At 43.6% G+C, this 24,121-nt stretch overlaps 1 protein-coding gene across 5 annotated transcripts; it reads right to left on the reverse strand.

Annotated features, from left to right (window-relative positions):
• Positions 1-1,004: 1,004 nt before the first annotated feature.
• Positions 1,005-22,370, reverse strand: tbc1d5 (TBC1 domain family, member 5). Of its 5 annotated transcripts, XM_047605313.1 has the most exons (24): positions 22,277-22,344; positions 22,018-22,144; positions 18,003-18,048; positions 17,477-17,631; positions 16,405-16,462; positions 16,123-16,231; positions 15,840-15,929; positions 15,485-15,559; positions 14,676-14,743; positions 13,724-13,826; positions 13,182-13,270; positions 12,968-13,018; positions 12,022-12,091; positions 10,232-10,404; positions 9,998-10,140; positions 9,327-9,433; positions 7,132-7,217; positions 6,021-6,331; positions 5,753-5,815; positions 4,410-4,618; positions 4,161-4,260; positions 3,851-3,930; positions 2,754-3,011; positions 1,005-2,345 (listed from the first exon to the last, which is right to left on the reverse strand). In XM_047605313.1, the coding sequence occupies exons 4-24, from the start codon at positions 17,610-17,612 to the stop codon at positions 2,040-2,042; spliced, it is 2,685 nt and encodes an 894-aa protein (XP_047461269.1). In that variant the 5' UTR covers positions 17,613-17,631; positions 18,003-18,048; positions 22,018-22,144; positions 22,277-22,344; the 3' UTR covers positions 1,005-2,039. The 5 variants fall into 5 exon arrangements, with proteins under 5 accessions (XP_047461269.1, XP_047461268.1, XP_047461270.1 ...); XM_047605312.1 differs by lacking the exon at positions 22,018-22,144 and having other exon boundaries at positions 22,277-22,370; XM_047605314.1 differs by having other exon boundaries at positions 17,513-17,631; positions 22,018-22,303.
• Between the last annotated feature and the right edge of the window lie 1,751 nt (positions 22,371-24,121).

Genomic DNA, 24,121 nt, shown 5'->3' on the forward strand with positions numbered 1-24,121 from the left:
TTTACCTTTTTGAGCCATGCTGGTGGTGAATAGCAGTGTTGCAAGTGCAGACTAAACTAAATAAGGCCATGAAATAAGGTGCAGACGAAATCCCAGGGAACTTTGTGACCTTTGGACTTTCAGCACCGCGGTGGTTTTGAAAGAAATGTGACAGCATCTACAGGGTGAATTTTTCTACAACCTTTTAAAAAAAAAAAAAAAAGTCCTGGAATCACTTCTCAAATCGTCATCAAGTCATAATATACACTTTTGTTTGTGGGAAACTCCTGCAAAACTTCCCCCAATGTTGAGACTGTTGTCTCCCGTGCTAATTAGCCAACGTTACCATGGCAACGTGCTGCACTAAGGCGGCGCACGGGTGAAGCAGACTCTTGTTTCTAAGCTTGTCAGGGACGGTCTGTCTAGACTTGTGTTATGCGCATAGGTTCATTGGGAAAGTGGTTGCGTTCCTACACCTTCCCCTTTTCCGGCTCAAATGTAAATGGACAAATAACCGTAATAATTTGAATATTTGCTAAAAAGCGAAAGAAAAAAGGAACAAACGCATGGTATGTGGTAGAGACTTTTAGCAGAACATTATGATCCAGCAGTGAATTGGGCCTTTGACTTTGTGGGCATAAAATAATTTTATTCTATTAAGGCATTTGTGAAATTTTTTGTCTTAATTAGATTATTTAACTCTTCAATTATGGTTAAAAATATGTTTTGCGAGGCGGCGCTGGCCTAGAACCGCGATCAACAAATTGTTATCAGTCCGTCCTTGAGTCCGTGTGGATGTTTATGCCAAATTTGAGGAAGATCCGTCAAGGCGTCCGGGAGATTGATATTCACAGGAACAGCGCGTAGACCGTCGTCTCAAACGTTGTTTTCAAGGTGAAGACGAATACTTAATTATATGAAATGTGTCGATTCAGAAAATGAATGCAATCTACCGTGTTGTCTTCCCAATTATGCAGAACAGATACTTACAAAGCATTCCCCAAACAGACAATATAACTTCAGGGTGTAGCAAGAGCGACGTAGTTTTATTGGTCTAGGGTTAATTATGCTGAATGGGCAGCTAGAGGGACATTCTTTGTGTGCTGCTTTACATAATTTCCACACAAACTCACTTGAAATGCGACAAATGCAAAACAATAAAATGTTCACATCGGAATCAACGTTAAAAGCAAAGCGAAACGAAAACAAAAAAAAATGACTTACTCCATAATTTAATCATTTTTATCTGGGAAATCAAAGGTCTAAAGTGTTAAAATACTTTCTTTAAAATAAAAAAAAGGCTAACAAAAATAAGAATAAGATCACAGAGTTAGGTTTTGTTTGGCTGAGAGAAGAATAATGGTCAGAGGCACTGGTTCAGGAGGAGGGAGGGGGGGAGAAAGCTGTCCTCCACAAGCGACAGGAGGACACCGTCATTCTTTCCTTTGAGTATCAGAGAAGTGAGCTTCCTCTCTAAGGACAAAGACAGACGCGCGGACATGACACAGGCATAGGTGTGGCCAGATCTCCACATCCAGAAGAAGCCGAACATCACACTCCCTATCAGTACAGTAAGAGGAGAGTCGTCCTCCGAAGGTCAATAGCAGTTTGAGGTCCAGCTCTTTAACAGTAATAATGTAGTGACAGGGTAAGCAGTTCAATGGCACCCTCTCTCTGTAGAGCGGGGAACTACAGCTAAACGCCATGAGAGATGGTTGGAGGTGGATGGCACCCGTAAAAGGCCCAGAGTAATAAGCAGACAGGCATTAGGTAGATGAGACAGCCGCAGTTCAGACAGGACCGAAGTGGCACAGATAACAGTTAAAGAGACAGAGTATAAGGTATTTGTGATCGACTGTCACAGTCCACGTGTGCAATTTTTAAGTTGACAGCAGTTCCCGAGGCGCTCCACCGAAGACTGCGAGTTTCCCCTCTCTGATCCCAAGTCAGTTTTCTTCTATCAGAACCCCCGGAAAGGGAAATGAAACAGATCAGGTGATAGAGAAGGAGGAGAGGGGTGAGGGGGGGTTGTTGGGGGGGGGGGGGGGGGATGTACTCATTCACAGGTCGTTCGGGTTGACGATGGTAAAGTCCGAGTCCTTGCTGTGGGTGGAGCCGTCGTCTGGGCTGGAGGAGCCCGAGGTGGTGCCAGCCATCAGGGGGTCGTGGAAAGTCCCGGCTGCTCCCTCAGGCTCCATTCGCACCAGGCCGCGGCCTCGCCTGACTGGAGGAGTGTGCTCAGGTGCAGCCCTTTCTCCACCTCCTCCACCTCCTCCTCCTCCCCCATCCATATGAAGGTCTCCATCCTGACACACGAGGATGTAGTCGTCCCAGTTCTTACCCTCCGAGCCGAGGGAAGACGCCACCTACACATATCAGATTTAGATATGTAAAAGTTGTGCACATGGACAGGGTGCGTTTAACCCACTGCTGCTGCTTCCCCCTCGCCACACAGATCGAATTCCATCTCACACTCCCATGTGATAACATGTGACTAAGCACAGTATTTTCATGCTGCGTCGGTCAAGTTTCCACTGAAACGCATTCGCTGTCACATGAACTAATCCTGGAAACAGCTAATAATTCTGGTACAAATACTGGTTCTTTAAGAACACAGGCTACAATCTGCAGACGCGAGAACGATCTGACTTAAATGTCCCTGGATCAAACGGTCAAACAATCAGACCGGACGACCGAAAAACCAATCCTGTCTGAACCGAGCGTTAAACTGCAGTGATTCCAGCCGCTTAGAAGAGGACGGATCAGCTATTAACCTGCTGCTCAGGCGGCGTCGCGGCCTGCTCCTCTTCCTCTTTCTCGTCCGTGCTCGCGCTCCCCTCCAGGTCGGAGTCCCGGCTGCGCCCGCCGTTTCCCTGTCGCTGGCCGTCACCGTGGTGGTTGGCGGTGTTCAGAGCGGTTTCAGCGGCCGCCGTGGAGGTGTAGTGATCGTCGGCGATGGTGATTTCCTCGTTCTCCTCGGCCTCCAGCTGGCTCTGGTTGAAGCGCAGCGAGCCCTTCAGGATGTCTTTGATCTGACAACGGACCACAAGGTGAAGTCACACAAAAGACACGGGTACCACTAGGCTCAGACTACAAAACTGATTTAGCTTCAAATTTAGCCCTTCTGACAGTCGGTGATACAATCCAGACTGTTCTGAGGTAAGGCCCACATTGTCTGTTCTTAAAAGCCTCAAACACTTAAAGAACCACTGAGGTCACCCAGTCTAACATGACACATCTAGATGATTGTGTCAGCACTTTCGTAACAGGTAAAGTGAAACAAGGACACAGAGCAGCTGCTGGAAATGTCAGGCAGTAGCAAACACTGGAGCTTTTGGGACTAACAATTAGAGACGTCCCGGTCGGTATCCGGGCCAATCAGTTTAACCGACGGAGGCATAAATCAGTGGGTAGTTATTTATTTTAGATAAGCAGTAAACCAGAACCGCGTCCATGTAGGGTCAAAACGGGTTCTCCCTCTTCTGTTTTGATACCGGTCGGCTACGGCCAGAGCTGCCAAAAGTCAAAAAAAGGAGAAGAGGAACCAAAAACACGTGACTGAACATGTACTATGTGTACATCGAGTCTCTTCATGCAAAGGTTGAAACGACAACAAACACTGAATGCCATGAACTAAAGGAGGGAAGTGTTTACTAGAGACAGTGACAAGGAGAAAAATATTCCAGAGAAGGCTAGGGAGTTTATGTAAATGATATTCTCTCGTATTCTAATCGAACAATGTGTGCAAGTTGTAGTTTTTTGACATTAGGGAGAAAGTCTGTGAAGTTTCTCCACGGATTTCACTTCAAAACTCAAGTGAGTACGGCCGCACAGGAACACGGGCTGTGAAAACATCGGCTCGTCCACTCACCTGTTTGAGTCCAGCCAGCGACACCAGGACCTCATCCTCTTTCTCCAGATGTTCTTCGAGAATCACTTCCTGGATTTTGCCTGGAGGGGAAAGAATTATTAGCAAACGCTGACTCAGGCAACCAGCCACAAAATAATCCGAAAGACTGAATAAAAGAATTAAAACGACTCGGAAACAGGAAGCTAAAACTGTTCTGCAGCTGCACGCGGCCAAACTCACGTCGAGTTTATATTCACCATAAGAAGCTTTTTAAGGCGCGTTAGTGCTGAAGCTGAAAATAAACACGGAGAGCGTGCACTGTCGAACTCACAGATGTGTGCGTTCATCATTTTGGCACAGTACTTGCTCATGGCCTCCAGGTCGTTGATCTGGCCCTGAAGGAATGACATCTGGGCTTCCAGATCCTCCTCCTTTTGATAACAGACACACGCACAAACATGAGAAAATAATAAAACTGAAAGGGACCAAATGGAAAGTGATTCAGGAGGAAGCTGCGAGAGGAGACGGAAGACGTGAGGCGGACGGGCCCCCGGAGCAGAGGGCAGGTGGGACAGCTCACCGTCTCTTTCTTGCCCATGGTTTTGCTGTGGGAGCGAGAGCGAGTGATGGCGAAGAAGGACTCTTTCTTGGTGGCGGAGAGGGGCGGGGATGAGGTGCTGGCGTCAGTCCCTCTGGAGAGGGGAAGGGGCGGGGAGGCGGTGGGCTGACCTCGCCCACCGGAGAGGCTTTCTGTGCTGGGGGAGGAGCTGACCATCCGGGAGCTTTGGCCTGAGGGAGAGCGACAGGAAGACGGAGAGAGGACAGAAGGTTAGAGACGCTGAGAAGATGAACCACGGAGGAAAATCTACGACCTCCCCTGGAACAGAATCCTTTAGATGTTCATCAAAACTCCCAACACAAAATCCAGCTCACTGGAGCTAAACATCTAAACAAGTGTCTGACCATTGTTAGTGAATAATATAAGATATATATCTTACACATACACATCTGCTGGACTTATTTCAATACATAACCTCTAAATTAAGGAAAAGAAGGTTTGGACAAGAATGCAAAACCCGCAGTGTGCCACTGGAATAGTTACATTTTTTCAGAGCAGGATTAAAATCAAGAGTATATACAGTCATTACATTTGCATTTTAATGAGCCATTAATTAAGCACAAGGAATGAATTAATATTCCCAATTAATAATTAGATGACTTTAAATAATGACTGAAGCGAATTTAAAAATAGAAATGAAAAATAGTTCAGCTTTTATGTTTGTTATTTCACATGCAAGTGCTGTTATGATCCTTACCCCAGATTTTAGAGTTGCCATTTCACGCTCTGTTTTATTTATTTATTTTTTTCTGATGTAAATACGTGCAGCAGTCACATCAACAGAGCAGCAGGAGATCGGAATGTAGCTTCTGAGAAAGCAGGACTCCCGCTGTTCATTAATGCATCATTTAAATGCAAATGCTAGTAATGAACTTATAATAGTGATTTTTATGCATTTGTTTTAGCTGGCTGTAAATCTGCCTGTAATTATTTAACAGTTAAAGCCATTTCCTTTAGATTTTACTCTCTCTGTGCACACACACACACACACACACACACACACACACACACACACACACACACAAAATCAATATTTACAGCTATTGTGGTTCAGTAAGTAAGCACAAATACATTCAATGCGATACTGAAAGCAGAAGTCTCCACACATCCACAAAGGCCATGCCATCAGCGACGCAGCGTGCTGTGATCTCCCTCTGCTGGTCAACGTCCGGCATGACACGCACTACAAACTCATGCCTGTTAGTGTCTAAAAAGCCGCGCGATACGCCTGCTGCCTAGACAATGACAAAAGCATGGACGCATGGGCAGCATGTCACACAAGCGGTTGCCATGGTAGCAGTTACCTTGTGTGTCAGTGTGAGTCTGGGTTGGGAGAGAGACCTGAGACACGGCACCTGAAACTTCATCTGACAGACAGGAAGAGTCAAAGCTGATGCTGCCACAACCACACAAACCAATGACTGGTGATATTCAGTGTCAAACTGGGCATGCGGCTAATACACTAGTTACACAACTGCCGACAAGAACAATGCACTAGTAGATGATATGCAGGATGTCTCGTTTGTCCCGCGACAAATTCAAAGCCGTGTTCATTCATCGCCCGCTGCTCACCTTTGCTGAGGTGCACGGGCATGCTTTCAGACTTGAGCATGCGGTAGTGGTGAGTCTCGGCCTGGGTCTGGACCTGGGTCTGGCTCTGCGTCGGGGCGGGGGCCTCAGCCAGCGGGTGAGGCAGGACGTGCGCCGAGGAGGGAGACGTGGACGAGGAGGAGGAAGGGGAGGAGTGCACCTCGCAGTTGATCGGCGAGATGCCGCTGGAAGCGCCCGACATGGCTGGGCCGATCAGCTTCCTGCCGAAGCTCAGCAGGCTGCTGGACACCTTGTTGATGTTGAGGGGAGCCGCTTTTGTACTGGAGCCAGACCTAGACAGGCAGGGGGAGCAAGAGAGACCCGTTTCCAACACACTGTGGATTGTCGGTTACCGTTTTCCAGACGACACGCTTGTGTTAAGACAACATTAAAGCACGAGCACCCTAGCTTTTTATAGTTTACTACAAGCTTATGGCTGTTGATTCCTCTCAACAACTCAACACATTTATTTTTTTCTTTCATATAATTTGGGTACCTGTAACTAGTTACGAGTAGGGGCATTAGGGTTACACTATATTCACTCTAGAAAATGAGAGTTGGCTGAGTCTGTCCAGAGTTTGGCGATGTGAAAATTTGGCCCAAAGAACAACCGAGAAATAAACACTCTCAAATAGATGTCCATATTTGCATGTGTATTACTCCACGCAATAAGACAAATCTACATTGGAAATAAATCCATCAAAGTCCTTGCTTTGCTCAGGACTAAATTATTAAGCAAGTTTACGTCTCTTTCAGGTAAACAATTGTGTCCCAGTGTCATGGACATACATGAGGACAGACACGCATATCTGTGTGCAATCTATCTACACTGTTACTAAGACAAATGTCCACCTTCTATTTATTCTTAAGAGAAAGAAGATACATTTTGAATTCTGTTGTAGCCGCAGTAAATCCACACGACATCTGTGAACTGTAAAGAATCAAAGTACAGACTCTTTGTGACCAGGTTTATTTAAAATGAAAACATCTCCTAAAATCTTTTGCGATAAACATTTGTGCTTTAGAAGCATGCACTGACTTTTTGAGCCGTAGTGTAGATTTGTGTCAGGGAGAAAAGTTGTCTGTGTATTACCGTGTCTTGTTCATCAGGTCAGCGCCCCTCGTTTTGTAGTAATCCAGATTCTGCTGGAACTGATAGTTCACAGGTCGGGGATTGTTCTACAAAAGGGCAGAAGTCATCAACAAAGTTTAGCGTTAGCAACTTTATGAGCAGGAAAAGTCTGTCTTTGCTGTGCGTGGTAAACAAGTAGCATCAGAGGGCGAACAAGTCAACCTTAAATCTAGTCATGTTTCTGACTGAGGACTTATGAGCAACCAGCCTCTAAATGTAAAAATGTAAAAATTATATGGACAACACATGACATGCAGGTTGACCTGGGGGGAAATGCTGTCATGTCGGATCAGCACCTTCGTGAATTTACATCTCGGGAAGAGTGGTGAGCGGCTGTGTGTGGATGCACAGGTCAGTGAATTTGGAGGAGAGGAGGAAGAAAACCTGCTCCACCACAGTGAGGCGATAGCTGAGGTCAAATAACCAGTGCTGTCAGATTTAACTTAACTCACACGTCGAGATCCGGCCGTGGATACTTTGCATGTGAGGGGAAGCGGCACTGACTGAATGAGAGGGATTGTATACGCCTGGGTGAGAGTGAAACCGGAATAAAAAAAATAAAAAAATGCTCGGGGCTGAAAGATCATGCGGAAAACAGCAGCTCTCCTTCAGGCTGACAGAGCCTGAATGCCCGTTTTAAACTGCAGAGCTAAAACCATCACATCACAAGTCTACAGGGTGTCAACAACTAGTTCTGTTTTCAACCTCACATTCTTACGGTTGGTCCATCATTACAAATACACTGTCGCAAGAGGAAGCAGATAAAACAATAAGGCGGGGTCATTTCAGGAACTACAGTGTTTTCATGCTCAGAATCAGGACAGGGATTTTCCTCCTCTACACAGAGACATTACAGAGCCTTTAACTGTGTTCATAATGTTGACTGTACACACAAAATGGAGGGTTAAATGTCTTGAAACATGTAGGCGTGACTTCCTGGACATGGACCTTCTGAGGGTGTCTGTGGTGTCTGGCAACATATTGTTGTTAGTGGGGGCCTTTGGGTTTTTTGTGTCTGTGTCAGCTGGGGATGGCTGCTGCCATCAAGGAGTGTCATTGCTATGGGGTGGGGGTGCCTGGTCTGGTCTGGGAGGGCGGTACATGTAACATCCGCACGAATTGCAGGTCCAAAGGTTTCCCCTGGAGAACACTTGCATTGTCACAAAATGATCACACTCAGTGGTCACTGTGTTACGTCTGAATGGTATAAAACACATTTGAGTTGCATGTGAAGTTTGACTATTTTGTTGCAAGAGGGTAATGCTTGCTGAAATCAGAATTTGAGCAACTTGTAGAGCAAGACACTCTGCAATACACAATATACTCAACAATCTATGTCCTAATTCATCCACATCTCTCAGCTCTTGCTGAAACAACTCAAACAACATGAAACAGCACAAGGTGTTGACCTGGCCTCCAAATTCACTAGATCTCAAACTGATCAAGTATCTCTGGCTTGATCCACAGAGGCCCCTCCCCTCAACCCACTAACAACATCCAGGCACCACAGGACGCCCTCAGAAGGTCCAACTGTTTTGGAGGCATAATGGAGACCTACACAATATTAGGAAGGTGGTCATAATGTTATGCCTGATCAGAGTATATACATATATATATGCGCAACTCCATTATTAACCGCAATGATCGTTTCACTGACTGCACCTGTGCTTCATGCATTTACTGTAAATGCCTTGAAATCGTTCCTCAAATGTGAGGAACTGAAAAACTTTAATGTTTTTTTTTTTTAACACCTTCAAGCTTCAAGATTTTTTTTACGTGACACATGATGCTCGAGGATTTTTAAGCCCACTAGGTTGGGCGTCGCTGAGTATTTCACTTCCGCAAATAATCGACTTAACGCTGCAAGAAAACAACGAGGCAAATCGTCGCGCTAGCGCGGCACATCCTCCGGGGGAGAGAGAAGCAGCAGGACTCTGCAAAGTGAGTCCCACTCCTCGCACTTCTTTCTCCGTCCACTTTCATTTTAGCATTTCCCCTTTCTCTTCTGCATTTTAACTTGTGACCAGTTAATGAAAGCGCTTAACACACACCACAGCAGGTCTTTCAGAAAGCCTGTACAGTAACAAACAGGAAGAAAAAAAACATTTTGTAGAATGATTGGACCAGTTAATTAAGCTAAAGTCAGTTTAGCTTACTTTGGGATCTCGGAGGAACAGAGCTTTTTGCAGCAAAGAGTTGATGTCTCCTATTGGAGGGTAGTGCATTAGGAGGCCCAGGCAGGTCTGGAAGTTACTAGCAATGACTGAAAGAGAAAAACAGATTGAAATAGTATCTCTAAAGTGAACAGGGCAAGGCCTTTTTAGATTCTATTATACATACTATTAGATTACAAATCCACAATCACCATTTAGCATCTATTATAAAACGTATTTGAACAACACTATGTTTCCATCTGTCTCCATCCTCTTTCTGCTGAGAGCATTTAGATACAGCAGTGCTGCAGATCACAAAAAAAATCTGCCTTTCATTTTCAGAATTTAGAACTTAATATTTGAGTTGTCTTCCTAAATGTGCGCGTGGAAACAGGGCTGAAAAACTGATTCGCAGGAAACGCTACAGTCATTTGGCGGCTCGGCATCTGTTGTTTAAGTAGGATGATTCTCACAGACAGACGGGGAGGATGTAAGCTAACATCAGGACACAACAATCCGGCCTGTATGTATTCTATTTAAAGCAGTGTGACTCCATCTGATTACACGAGACAGAGGAAGTCACATTCTTCCAGTTAAGCGCAACTTGTGAAATGACATGCTTTTAAGACAACACATGGCATCGTTGGATTATTCGAACAATAAATGGAGCGTACGAGCATCTCGGATGTAGAGCAGCATGGCCACGAAGATGTAGTCCACCAGGTCCAGAGTGATGCTGTCTGCAAACAGGGCGTCCCACACCACCAGCAGGTCCTGAAGAGGGAATTCACGGCCAAACAGTAGACGAACCCACCGACTAAAGACACGGACAAACGGGATAAGTGCGTTTATGTACAGCTGTTGGGGTCGGGAAAAGACCTGGACGAAATAAAGCCGCAGACACTGACATGCCGTAGATTTGCGGGGCTATCTCCAGCCGGTTGAGGTGCATGTGCAGCTCTACGTCGTGCTTCTTCACCAGCTGGTCCTGGATCCGGTTGACTTTGGTCACTATGGCAACGGACGGCCCTGCGTCCTGGGGCCGAGCAAACGGGATGCTGGTCAGCATCTCTTCTTTACCCTGGGGGGAGCAGATTATTAAATAAGTGACATTTCATTCTATAAATCAGCAGCATCTGTGTCCATCTGTCTGATTCACCACATAGGTTTTTAAGAAACACATTAGAATTTTTTTTGGATGCCACGCAAAAAGAAATTGCAGGTTTACCATTTTAATATTAAGGTTTGGATGAGTACTATGGAGGACCAACCCTGCCATCATTAAAAATAAATGAATAAGTGAATAAATACAAAAATACCTACAGATATATGCCATAAATAAATAAATAAATCACTCAATATCTAAATATATATTCCATGAATGAGTAAATAAGTAAATAAATAAGTAAATAGCTAAATATAAGTCAAAGTGCCATTTATTTATTCATGAACCTCAGCACGCACTAAGAAATGTAATGCAGATGAGGGGGTTATCCACACTGGCTGAACTTATCGCCTATTGGCTGATCGACACTCGAGTTCAGGAATCGACTACACATGTCTTGCTTCCCACAGGCAGGTAGCTGCAAAGTGACAGTCACTATAAAGAGTACCCATTTTGTCGGACAGGTGCTCGGTGTCCGAGTTTTTAAGAGATGAGGCCAACAGATTGGAAGAATTGGGACATGGTAAGTATAGCTTAAATGTGCCGTTTTTTCTTGCATCGGTTGAAGATATCTTGGCTAACTGTCTTCTTACACAGCGTCCACTTTGGACCGTTTGGACACATGACATGGCGGAGAGCCAGAGGAGCATTCATAAGTTTGTTAATATGGCATTTTTGGCATATATTTCAATATCTTATTTATTTATTTACTTATTTCTTTACTTATGACATATATATTTATAGGTATTGAATGGTTTAATTAATTCATGGCATATATCTGTAGGTATTTTTTATCTACTGATTTATTTTTAATTATGGCAGAGTTGGTCCTCCATAGAGATCATGCCGTGTTATTCATAGTTTATTGCTGACAGCTTTCCTAACAACGAATTTACACTGTGTGATTACTTTTCTATACAGTGTTTTTTTATTACAGTCTGCAATTCTCAGGCAAGAGTCAAACTGCCTGCTTGAGCACGAGGGATTCATAAGACACGATGCAGAAAGTAATCCAGTTTTATTTCATCGCATCAGTGTTTACTGTCCCACTGCTGCAGCCGTAGCAGTCGTATTAGGTTGAGGTCTGTGCAAACTCAGCATTTCCTACTGCTGCTGCTAGTTCACATCAAAAACATCCAACCAGAGGGACAACAAGTGGATTTTTTTGGGAAACAGTCGATTTTAGACGGATCACAAATTTGCCTTGAGGAGCTTTACAATACAGTCTCCTAGAAATGTAGTTTATTTACCAAGACAATGTTCATTTTTACCATTTTTTGACAACAGACGACTCTAAATACTGCAGAGGTGAACATGAGCAGCAGTGAGTCGACAGATGTAGCCACTAAATCAGATTGTGACATTGGCTGTTACCACGGTAACCACCTGTGTGGTCAGACCAGCCAGGCCTGTAATTGCGACACAATGTATAACTTTAGACGTTGATATAATCCCATGTCTTTGTGCAATCAGCCGACACTTGGTTAAGAGGCACAATCACAATTATGATACCAAAAAGGAGTTCTTTCTGACCTTTCTCACTTCCCTCTCAAAGCTTGAGAACCACGGCTCCGCCGTCTCCATCAGCTGCGAGAACATAGCACTACAGACAGAAGTGTGTGAGAGAGCGGGTGACAAATAATGAGCGTGAAAAAAAGAGAAATGTGTTGAAATGGTGACATTAGTGCAGTTAAAGTTGGAACTTGACAATCAAACTGATTTTTTTTTTAACCACTCCACGGATGAAACTATGGCTCTTGCGAGTCTCTTCATGCAAGACACAAGTATCTGTTGACAGTTTGTCTCACTTATAATTCACCATTCAGAATTCCAGTCAGTCAAAAGTGTCCACAGTCGACCGCTAGCACGATAAGCTAACTGGCATCATGTGAGCCGACTGGAGGTTTACACGTGGATGTATTTTAATGCCCACCTTCAAACTCAGTGCCTCTTTGTTTGACGGAATGCCAGACTAAAAAAAACTCAGGGAAAAATGCGGACTTAAACAAGACTGATTCATCTTTTGGAGCAATTTATGAACGGCTGAAGGTACCACGTTCATCTGTACAAAACACTACTACACACAGTATAAACACCATGCGACACTATTACACCTCACAGGAAGGAGAAACATTCTGGGCTAAAAATCGAGCTAACCACTGCTGCTAATCAAGGCCACCTGGAACATTTGACCCAAGCTAAACTATTTACAGGAAATGTTTCCAAATGCTAACTGTATGCAATCTTCTGACACGCTGGGAATATGATGAAAGAAAAAAAAGCTGAGATACATATTTTTCATTCAGGATTAAATGTCAGGAATTGACCTGACATTTAAACTTAAATTTAAACACTCAAATGTAAGTGGATAAAGGGTACGCAGACATCTGGCTCAGACTGTGAATGATCGTAATTATTATAAGGAAGGCATTTTCTTGAAAAGGACCTTTGATATTCATCTGATCTTTAGTTTACTCACTAGGCATCGTGCTCGAGGAACTCAGGGTTCAACAGACACTTCATCTCCTCACTGTGGAGGAAAAGAAACTCCTTAGATTTCATCTTCATCCACATGCAAAGAATAATAAAGCTTCAAATGAGAGGACAAGCTGTTGTTGCACAGGTAGGTCTGAAAGCGTTAATGACACCTGAAGGTGGGGAGGGGGGCGGGTTCACGGTGAGTACAGACTGACCTGGGGGCGGCTGTCTCGCTGGCATGCTGGAAGGCCTGATGGTCACAGTGCAACACAAACACTATGGGAGCCAGCAACTCATGCATTCCCTGCACACAGACAAAAAAAAAAAAAAAAAGACAGAGGTAGGAGGAGCTTAAGACGTGTGAGGGCAGAGAGAGAGAGAGAGACAAAATATGGTTCATTTGTGGTCAGTCTTTCTTTAATAGTGATGCACGAGGCGTCTAATCTGTGATGACAGCTTTAATTTAGATATTGTTAGCTTCGGCCCGGCCACGTGTCACTTCCAGTTTGCAAAAGGGAGGCTGTACACGCCGTCTATTCATCCGCTGGCACCTGTTACAGACACTGATAACGTTTAGGTTACAAAGCCATTTTGTCCTTCTGCCTGAGCTCAGCGGGTACTTGCCAAGTTCACACCCAAGCAGGTCTAGATTATAGATTAGATTACGGCTCTGGAAAAAAAAAAACTAGAAGAGGAGGTCGGCATTTTCAAGAAAGCAAAGGTGTTTGACTCTTAAGTTAACACAAAATGCGCCCACCTGTTTATACAGTAACTGTTCGTTTTCTCTGGCGTAGCAGAAGAGAATGTCCGTCAGCTTGGTCCTCACATCCTCGTCCTGGAAGTAACGGATCTCGGGGAATCTGATGCAAATGAAAAAAAAAAGCAGACGTATAAGTTTACCATATATATACAGTGAACCCTCGTTTATCGCGGGGGTTACGTTCCAAAAAGAACCCGCGATAGGCGAAATCCGTGAAGTAGAAACCTTTATTTTTTTTACAGTTATTATACAATGAAATACTCCGTAAAACAATGATCGCTTTAAATTTATTGTTCACGAACTCTTCTGCTCCAGCGGTATTCGCAGAGGCGATCTCTCCGTGCAGAGAAACATTTTTAAGTCCAAAGCGTTTCTTAAATTTTTCAAACCAGCCCTTGCTTGCATTAAATGCGCTTGGTACTGCGTGAACAGCACTTGATGATGGCCCAGTATCTGCATACTCCTCCTCTTCCCTGTCACTGTCGCTGTCAGCAAAGGTTTGATACAGTGTTCTAGCTTTTGTGCAGATAACGTTCGTATCCAGCGTGATGTTTTTTTTTCTGCAGTCATTAATCCACAAAGCTAAACCAGACTCCATCCTTACCACGGTCTTGTTGCGGACAGTTGCAACCCTTTTTGCATCCTTATTAAAACTTATTGCTGCTGTCGTCCTTATGTTATTTTCCTCCTTCTTTATGGAACGAACGGAAGATTCATTAATTCCGTAATGGCGATTATCCGTAATATGTACGTGTACATATTAAACCATAACGTTATTGACACACAGGTAGAGAAGACGCGGAGAGACTGTTTAGCCAATCAGAATGCAGAACACAATGCATGATGCAAATCCGTGAAGCAGCGAGACCGTGAAAAGTGAACCGCGTTATAGCGAGGGTTCACTGTAATTAAAAAAATATAATTGAACAGGTGCGACATGGATGCTCACGTTCTCAACACATCTTGCTTGATCATCCCCTTCAGCTCTTTATCCTGGAAGAACTTGTTCCACAGGCTCTGGACAGGAAAAAGAAGAGTCAGAAACCTGAGAGATGTGGGGCTGAAGGACGATGACAAAACATTTATTCCAATGAATTAAACAAAATCCATCATTTGGAGACAGATCAAACCAATAATACACGTTTTTTTAACAATGATAATCGAATTAACTGAACTTGTCCTGGATGGATTTACAAACCAAGTCAAAACTGCTTAAATATCCACCTGCTTTGCCAGAAATTAGAAGCATTTTTTTTGCCACCCTTCATCTAAAACTTCTTGTTAAAGTCCCAATAGTTCACTGAGTTGCTGCTGACTAATTAAAGGAGTGTAGTTACATTTTAGCTACTAAGATTTTTGGGACGTATACAAACTGAAAGCAGACTCTATTTCCTCTCTAATTAACACTGGTCCAATCTGACAAACATACCAAAAACTAATGTGACACCATAAAATAAAGAAGAAGAAACCTTACAGCACATAACAGATGCAAAAATAAAAAAGTTAATTATAAAAATACTTGATTACTTGTCTAATTGTGCATAAATTTAATGGCTTTATACTTATTTACAAAAACAGATATATATATATATATATATATATATAATGAATTACTAAGATAGTCTACAATTACTAACAATTATCCTAATAACATAGTCTAGGGGACTATGTTCATCATAAAGATGATCATTGTTGAAAATCAACAAAGATGGAGACAAGCCCTACACAGGCAGCTTTCTCATCCTCAAAGACACTCACCCCCTCATCCTGGGACAGCGGGTTGTTTACCACGAGGTCCTGCTGGCCGGCAGCCTTGCGGGGGTTAGTGATGTGCTGTCAGGAAAAAAATAAATAATAAATAAATAACTTACTAGAAATGTTGACTACGCATACTTCATCTTGTATGCCTCTAACCATAACCTTGTACAACCAGCTACAAGCTCTACTTGGAACTTTGAAATGTCAGTGATGGTTGAACCTTGTGTGCAGTGACGTTTAACCAAAACCCAACAAATATGTATAAAACTGATTGCTTAGTATGACCACAAAATCTATACAAAGGTGGCGCAACTTCATCCTTCTGAAGAAAACGGCCACAGGGGGGCGCTCTCACCGTCTCTTTGATTTTCTCATACTGGGCCCGGAGCTCCTGAGTCTTGTTGATCCACTGGCTCTTGTCTTCTGGAAGAGCCTCCAGGTACAACTGCAAACACACACCACACATAATGATCGACACCTTTAAAAGCTAAACTCTAGCCTGCTATTTCCACACAAAAAAAAAAAAAAAACGCTCTGCAGGCTGCCAGAAATGCACTCTTTCTTTTCTGTTGCAGGGAATTTGCCAAAATCCCCTTTAATCAAACTCGATAGAACTGCTCGATCCAGTTGGCAGTTACCTTCCAGCACACGCTCCGAAAGCGGCTGCTCCTCAGCCGCCCGTTGATGCCCGCCTGCCGGATCCTGGCCAGGTAATTACTGTTGAGGAACAAGTCGTCCCATTCTTTCCTGCACAGGGGAGGGGAGGCGGAGGATGAGGAGATTTATGAGCATCCCAACCCATGCCGGGCACGGTTTTTCCGTCTAATGTGTCATCCAGCAGTAAAACCGCGAGGCTGGGGCAGTTAGTCGAGCCAAGAGTTTATGGTACAGTGACAAAAGGATAATCGAGAAACAGTTACCTGTACGAGAGAAAGGTTGACTGAGACTGTGAGTCGGTGCCGCTGTCAAGAGATCCTCCTGATGAAACACACACAACCACAAGGGGGAGATGTAAACAGCAAGTGATGGAGATGGTAGAAGAGAGTGTGAGGCCATAAAAAACATAACCTTTGACAACAAGCTCATCAGGGAGCTAGCATTTACTGCATCCGAATGAGCAGTTAAGTTATTTTTAGGGCTTCTTTTTACAGGCATGTAGTTGAGCAGTAAAGACCAGAAGCAAGGTAAGTGATGAGACAAAGTAAAGCGCCGTGCACCTTTTCTCCTTTATTGGAGGTAATAAGCCTAATTTGGCCTGCAGGTGAACATGCATTCAAGTCGGAGAGCTGTCTATCAACATTAGTTACAGGAGTGGATCATTCCACAGGGACGCTTCAGCATGAATATTCATCAGTTCCACAACATGCCAGCCCCCGACATTTTCCCTCTCTCCCACGTAAACATAAAAACACCCTGAGCCCGGGGGCGTCGCCAGCCACATCTGTGACTCACGCTTCAGTCAGCTGTGAATTTACTTTTTATTATCTCTACGATGAACTTCAACTTTTCATGGGCGCATGTTTTACTTTACGCCGCGTTTATCGGTCTGAGGTGTAATGCTCCAGTTTAAATCTCTAATTACTTTAATGTAGGGGTGGGAATAAACAGCGATGTGGCAATATGTCGCAATACTTCTTGTTCTGGTACAATATCGATTTCGAAATAAAAGAAAAAGGAAAAACAACTTCTACACCTCCACCTTCACTTGTTCTGATTAACATTGTTTTTTGACTCAGTTTGTCCAATGAATTATCACTGTCATCTGTTGTACATATATACAATTTGTATTTTAAGCTGCATTTAAAATTTCTCAGTGAACTACATAGAATACGGCAATATCATAATATCGCAATAATGTATCGTATCGTGAAGTCCTCGCCAACACCCACCCCTACTTCAAATAAGTAACTTAACAGACTATCTAGAGTGCAGCTATACTATGACGACATGAGTCTAGGTGCCAGGACAGGGCACAAATGGTCTCCTTCATACCACAGGTCTGTAAGCTGTCACTGACAGATGACGTACTGCTGCGGTTCTTGTTGAAATTGTGAAGGGGGTCAAAGCCCGTCTCCTGCTGCTCCTCGGTCTGGAGCGGGTGGCGGGTCTCAAAATTGGGGTGCTGCATGACCGCGACCCAGCTGGACCTGGACAACGACAACAAAGTGAATTAAATAACAGGTTAGTACGACATGATGGGTAAGAATCAGCACCGACAAACCAATCTTTGGGTATTTCACTCTATAGGCACGGCTCATTTTTTAAACTCCTAAACGTCCTAGAGATAAAGCACAATGGATTCCCTCTAAAGTGACTCATATCTACTGAGGGGGACGCTGGTAATCTATCACACAGGCGTCTTCTGTGCTGACTCTCGCTGAACGCCGTTCTCTAGCCGACCCCGACCTCTGACCGCTCTGTGTAACACACCAGCTGAAATCTATCTGCTGCGATCTGTAAAGCCCCTCTTTCTCTGGGCAAACTGAGCCCCCTTGAACGATGTGATCTGAGTACTTACTGTCACAGCCTCGTGATCCTCCTCAGTCAAGAAGAAAATGATGCTTCTACCAGAGGAAGAAAGAAAGAAAATTAACACCTTCAGCACAAGGGGGAATAAATAGCAAGAACCAATAGCAAGGCTATTAAGGGGGGGAAGTAAAAGGATGTAGTGTGATAAGAAACAGAACGGCGGCAGACAGCACGGCTGATATCCAGTGGACTATCGGGCCCTAACATGCCTGCAAATCGTGTCTGCGAAAGAGCCGCTCCGTGAAATTCGCGCTACAACAAAGCAACAAGCATCTGTGAAGACATTAAATAAAATGATGACTAATAATTTAGTTATTGGTGGTGATCAAGCCGAGGGGCCATAGTGCATTCTCTCTCTTTGCATCTATCACAACTTTGCGGCATGAAACAAAAACGCTGACAGTGATTACAGTCAGTGAAGAATGGCTGAAATTAACCAGAAGCACTCGAGTTGCCTGACGCTCCACCGTGTTCACTGTGATCTATTGAACATAACTAGCACGGCTAATGAGGTCATTAAGTAGGCAAATGAATGCATTCATTAAATATTCTAATGTCAACAGTCTTCACAAAGCTCGTAGACGGCAGGGTTTCTGCAACCGTTTAGGAAAAGTAGGATAGTGGGGTATATTGGAAAACTTTAAAATGTATCACCAGATGATCTGACTCTTGTGAGACTAACGATTCTATAATCAGGAAAAGGAGATAACAATAGATGGAACGACCACTGGCTGACGAGGCCATAGTCCTGTTTTTATGTTAATCAACAGGGCCGACGTTTCACAAGCTAGATAACAGCAGGACAGAAACTCGCGTCCTAAATTGTTGTTAGAAAACAAATCAGCAATCGATGTGTATCTTAAGTCAGTTATGAGACCTACAAACAGCTCCTAAAATGTCAGTGGGTCCTCATTTTCCCCGCTTTCAATAGAAATTGAACAGCTTTGTGTTCTGACGAAACAATCAATGTGAACAAAACGACTTAAAGAAACCACCATGTTTTTGTTTTTTCTGTTTCCTGACATTTCACTATGACTAAACCACTCATTGATTAACCTAAAGAACGACGTAAATGTGACAATTGATTATGACTTAAGGTCTCATCGAGCGGCTGGAGGAAATACCTTTTAAAAATACAAAATCTGCCCCAAAAATATATAAACAAGATCCGGAGCAGGTGAAACCTTGGGCCAACTCTTCTCTGCTGAGTTGTGAGAAAAAGTTAAACTTCCTCCGTGAGGCATCACAATCTAGGTTAACCGATTCTGCCTCCGCTCTTTATCCGGCTTGGGATTATTCCGCGTTTATGAATATGGTTAGCCTGATACGCAGGCCTACAGAACAGCAACGCGCGCGCCGAGCATTACGTTTGCCTTCACTTTAATAATTGCGGAAATAACACAACAAAGGCATCTCTTAAACCTATTAACCATGTGAATGAAGCGCTGCTCGATAAATTAGCTACACACGCCATCAAAATAGAAATTATTTTAGATGAATAATGTATGTGCCCGTTTTCTTGGGAAACATCTGTTCTACTCAAAGACTAATGCTCTCCTTAAGTCAGTGGGGGTTTTTTTCACCCCCTTCTCTCATAAAAATGACATTACCACGTTGAATAATCGGAACTAATCCACCACTATGGGGAACAACAGAGGAACGCTGTGAATTGATATCTCCAATAATAGCTTGTTTTCTTAGCTTTACTTTAAAAGATCGGGATGAAAGATTTAAAAGTCTCCTGAGCAACAGTGTCAGCTCGCACTGAATATTAATTCACATCATCACTGTCTGAGAAACAATCTGCGGTGGACAAAGTGTTACAAGATATTTTGGGGAGCATTTCTCCCCACAGGCCTGCACATCCAGAAATAAAAATAAAGTCATTTTGAAACTTTCCTGAGATGTATAAACACATCATTTGTGCTCTTTGAGGGGGCATGTCTTCTGCGCCTGTGAAAAACAATGTGGGCTGAAGACTTGAGGCCTTTGCCGTGTTAGCGCAAATTTGCCCGAAGCGAGTCTTCTCTTAGGCTTTCGCCGCTTTCACCGCTTCTTCCCGGAGTCGAGCGTGAAACGACATCCCAACTTCACCACATAACAATCAAGGCAAATTAGCTCCTGCATAATTCAATCCGCAGCACCTGGAGACACCTCAATAATTCAGAACACGAATCTTTCATGAAATAATCAAATCAATACATAATGAAATGCATAAATAAATCAAGAGACAAATAACAGTGAGTCCATCTGTTCTGAGGTAGAAGATCTCTTCCTGGGATTTACTTGGGAGAAGCTCAGGGTGCCGAATCCAAAGTGTGGCCATTACATCATCTGGCAGTCGCCTTCAGGTTATCAGATATGTTGATGCTTTGGGTCGTGTGAAAGTCACGTCACACAAACTCACTCCAAACCACTTCCCTCAAACCAGATTAATGTGTGCAACCCAACTTTTCACCTCCCACGTCCAATAGTTCACTACGAGTGTGAAAGTGACCATTAATGTCACAGGGTTTGGCGACTAAGGATTTCCTCCGATTCATTGTTTTACCGCATGATCTGGCAGCAAGTGAGACGAGTCCTTCAGGTTTTCGTAATGTTCACACGCATACACACTAGGCCTACTGAACCAAAGGCATGGAGGCTAAACTGTTGTGAAACTAAACCCAGATTAGTCAATCGTATAAAATAAGTTTTCTGAAGTGCCAGCAGGATTAATATTTAGGGACATCTGGCTGAATTACAACTGCAGCCTTGTTCGCAGATGTGGAATAAAAATGCCTCAATTTCTCATAAAAGTTAGGATTTGTAAAACTGTCGGTCGTCATAAACTGTGATGCACAATTGTCAGCGAAGCGCGACGTTGAATGAGTGCAGACAAAGACTCAGCTCTTGGGCCGAGTCTTGATGAATATTCAGAGAGGACTCTGCGATGAGAGGAGCTGTCACTGGCAGTCGGAGCGGTAGACTCTGGTCAAAGTCAAACACCCCAGCTAAACAAACTCACATGCCTCTACTTCGGCGCGCACACACAGCGAGAGCTCAGGAGCCTTTGCGGTCACATGCTCTGCAAGACGCTGAGAACATGCTTGAAACCTTAACCTTGGCAAAATACCACAAACTTGCTGGGTCTTGACTGATTCACTTACCGGAGGAGAAAGACAGCATGTACAGAAGTAACAGTGCACTGGTTGGGAGTTTTGGTACAAAGGCACACTGACTTAATAACAGGATACTTTTACATCAGGCCTCTACAAATACCTAGATAAAATAAATGCTGGACTTCTCGTAAAACAGCTTTGCCATTAAAAAGCAAAATAAAGGCTGTGTATCATTTCAATAGAGGAAGTCATTTGTTCCAAGAAGAAGACGTATGAAACACTTTAACATCCAGAAATACTCAGTGATTTTGGGGAAGAGACTAAGTTCAGCAAGAACAGCAGATTTTCTCACAATGGGCTTACGACACACATTTCCTCTCACATAACAACGGGAGGTGCGTTAAAGTCGAGGGCGAGTGTAGGTATTTTTTTATTTTAAAATAGTATTGTCTGTTTTGCGAACTCAAGACAGCTTTGCGTGGTCCAAACTATCCTGCGGAAAGCGAGACTGTACTCTTACACAAGCATTTGTCCTGAACTGGTTGTTGACAGTGTGTGTGTGTGGGATGAGAAACCGCATTAAACCGTGCAGCGAGGCAGTGTAAACCACAGCTCTGCATCGCCCTGAACTCATCACTAAATCTGCAGAGAAAGGTGGTTCAGCTCGGCCGACCACTTTAAAGGACAAAACCGGTCATTAAAACTAGCATTTGTCTACAGTTTTGTCAAACTAAATGACAGCCAACGTTGACACTTTATATTGTTTTACGTAAGGTATATAACAGCGGGATTGACGAGGCAGACAGGGCAAAACGCCATAAAAATGGCTAAGCTATCACGTATCCTGTGTCGGCTAGCAATGCTAAACCAAGGCTAAAATAAAAAAATAAATAAAAGACTTACTATGACATGCTGTAGCTGTCACGGCTGAGTGAATTTGACTTGAGATGACAGGAAGCAGCCGGAAAGCTAATGTGACATTAGCTTGGGCTGTTAGCGAATAACGAGCCGAAGCAGGGGCCTGTCGTTACTTCCGACACACACAAACACACACACACGAGACGAAGTTCAAACCCCCTCTCACACACAGGTTCATGCGAGCGTGACCATCAGCAGAAAGCAACCAGTTATCGCCCAAATGCTCTTGGAGATGTTCAGATACCTGCTCAGATCATACAGGAGTCTTCATTCTGCCGTGTCGGTCTGTCTGCTGATTTGTAAACAGTAGCGGGTCAGGCGGATGTGCTGAAGACCAGCTGACTGGTCATGTGACCAGGGCTCATGATGCGGCTGAGGGCTGCTGCTCAGGTAGCTGCTGTTGCTGCTACTGCTGCGTTTTATATTTAGACTCTGTCCACGCAAAATTCACTTATTAAAGTCAGAGGGTTTGATAAATCGCAGCTGATGGATGGTTTGAATTGTGCATTAATGCAACATTGTGAAGAGCCTCACAAGTGCTTTTGTTTGTAAGTCAGCAGTAAAGATCTATAAATGAATCCACATTTCTGCAGTTCTAAGTTACATGTTTGCTCGTTGCTAATGGATGGTCTTTGTTTCAAAGGAGAAGATCAGTTGCCAGTCCAAACCGCAGACACCTGTAAAAGCTAAAAAGTCTTCAGCAAGGAGAGGATGAGTATCAGTAATATTTTTTTTTGGCACCTGGTACATCTTGTTAAGTTTATACCACCTTTAATCAACAGGGTTATTTAGGTAGCCCTAAGTTAAGTTGCGGTCTTTAGATGTGTGAAACCATACCAAAGTCATTTCACACAGCTAACTTTGAGACCCATCCTGCAGTTTCGCGTCTCACTTCTCTTTATTCACGATCATTCTGAAAGTGACCTGAAGCGTTCCAGGGCTTGGCATGCACCTAAAGCTGTTGTCCACTTGTCAGAATATTTCAAAGCCCCGGATCATCCAAATCATATGCAGAGCTAGATGTTTACCATAATGCGGCAGCCATCTTGACAAATTCCAGTTCTCTTTAACCATTTCCTAAAACGCAGAGGCAGTTTTTGGTTTTGTTCATGAGTTGTCAACCTTCATGCTCAAAGGGCACAAAGGCTAAACCTGTGTGAAATTAAAGATTGGTCAGTTGAATAAAATGATTTCTGAAGTTTCAGGAGAATTTCTATTCAGAGACACTGGATTGACTTACAAGCGTTGCCCCATGGAAAATACTTGTTATCCTGTCATCTGTACAGTAATCATTGCAGTTGTGGCAAACGTCTCATAGGTTACAAACAGGAGGACTCATGAGGGGTACATACCTGTTCAGACTGATCACTGTTTCTTCACAGGTATGATGTGCTGTATGTACCTTGCATGGTACCACTGCGGCACATGTCTTTATCCCTACTCAGTCATATGCTAATCCCACTTGGGAGGTTTGAAAAATAATGCAGGGATTACTCTGGATTTATCCAATTACTTTAGATTGCCGAGATAAGGTTGCATAGGAGATTGCAGATTCAGTTATAACTTTATCAGCTGAAATTCCCTTTCAAGGTCTTATTTGCAAAAAAAAAATTAAAAAAAAAGAAGAAGACGCAATATATGATGTAAAGATGGGTGATTGTGAAAAATGAAATAGTGAAGATGCTAATCTGCACTGGTAAAGCACAAGGTTGTGGCCCCACCAAGGAGAAATAAAACACATCATGAATAAGCAAGAACACTGAAGGGGCCGTACAGTATGAGGGTTAATTAAAGCAGTTTTATGTAGACTTAATTACAGCAATTTCTGAGGTCAGACAAGTCAAGTTTATCTGTGGAGCACTTTTAACAAACGGCTTCATCACAAAGTGCTCCCAACACAGAAGACGAGACACACAAAAATTTAATGCGGCAAGATGGTTGTGATGGGAAAAGGCAGAAGTCCATGGGATAATATATACAGGTGGAGACATTAAATACCATTACTGATTCAGATGGGTGTGTTTGTGTTGTGGTGGTGGTGGTGGGGGGGTTAACACAAAGCGGGAATAATGACCATCGTCGCTATTAT

Source organism: Mugil cephalus, chromosome 14 (assembly GCF_022458985.1).
Source record: "Mugil cephalus isolate CIBA_MC_2020 chromosome 14, CIBA_Mcephalus_1.1, whole genome shotgun sequence".
Classification (NCBI taxonomy): Eukaryota; Metazoa; Chordata; class Actinopteri; order Mugiliformes; family Mugilidae; genus Mugil; species Mugil cephalus.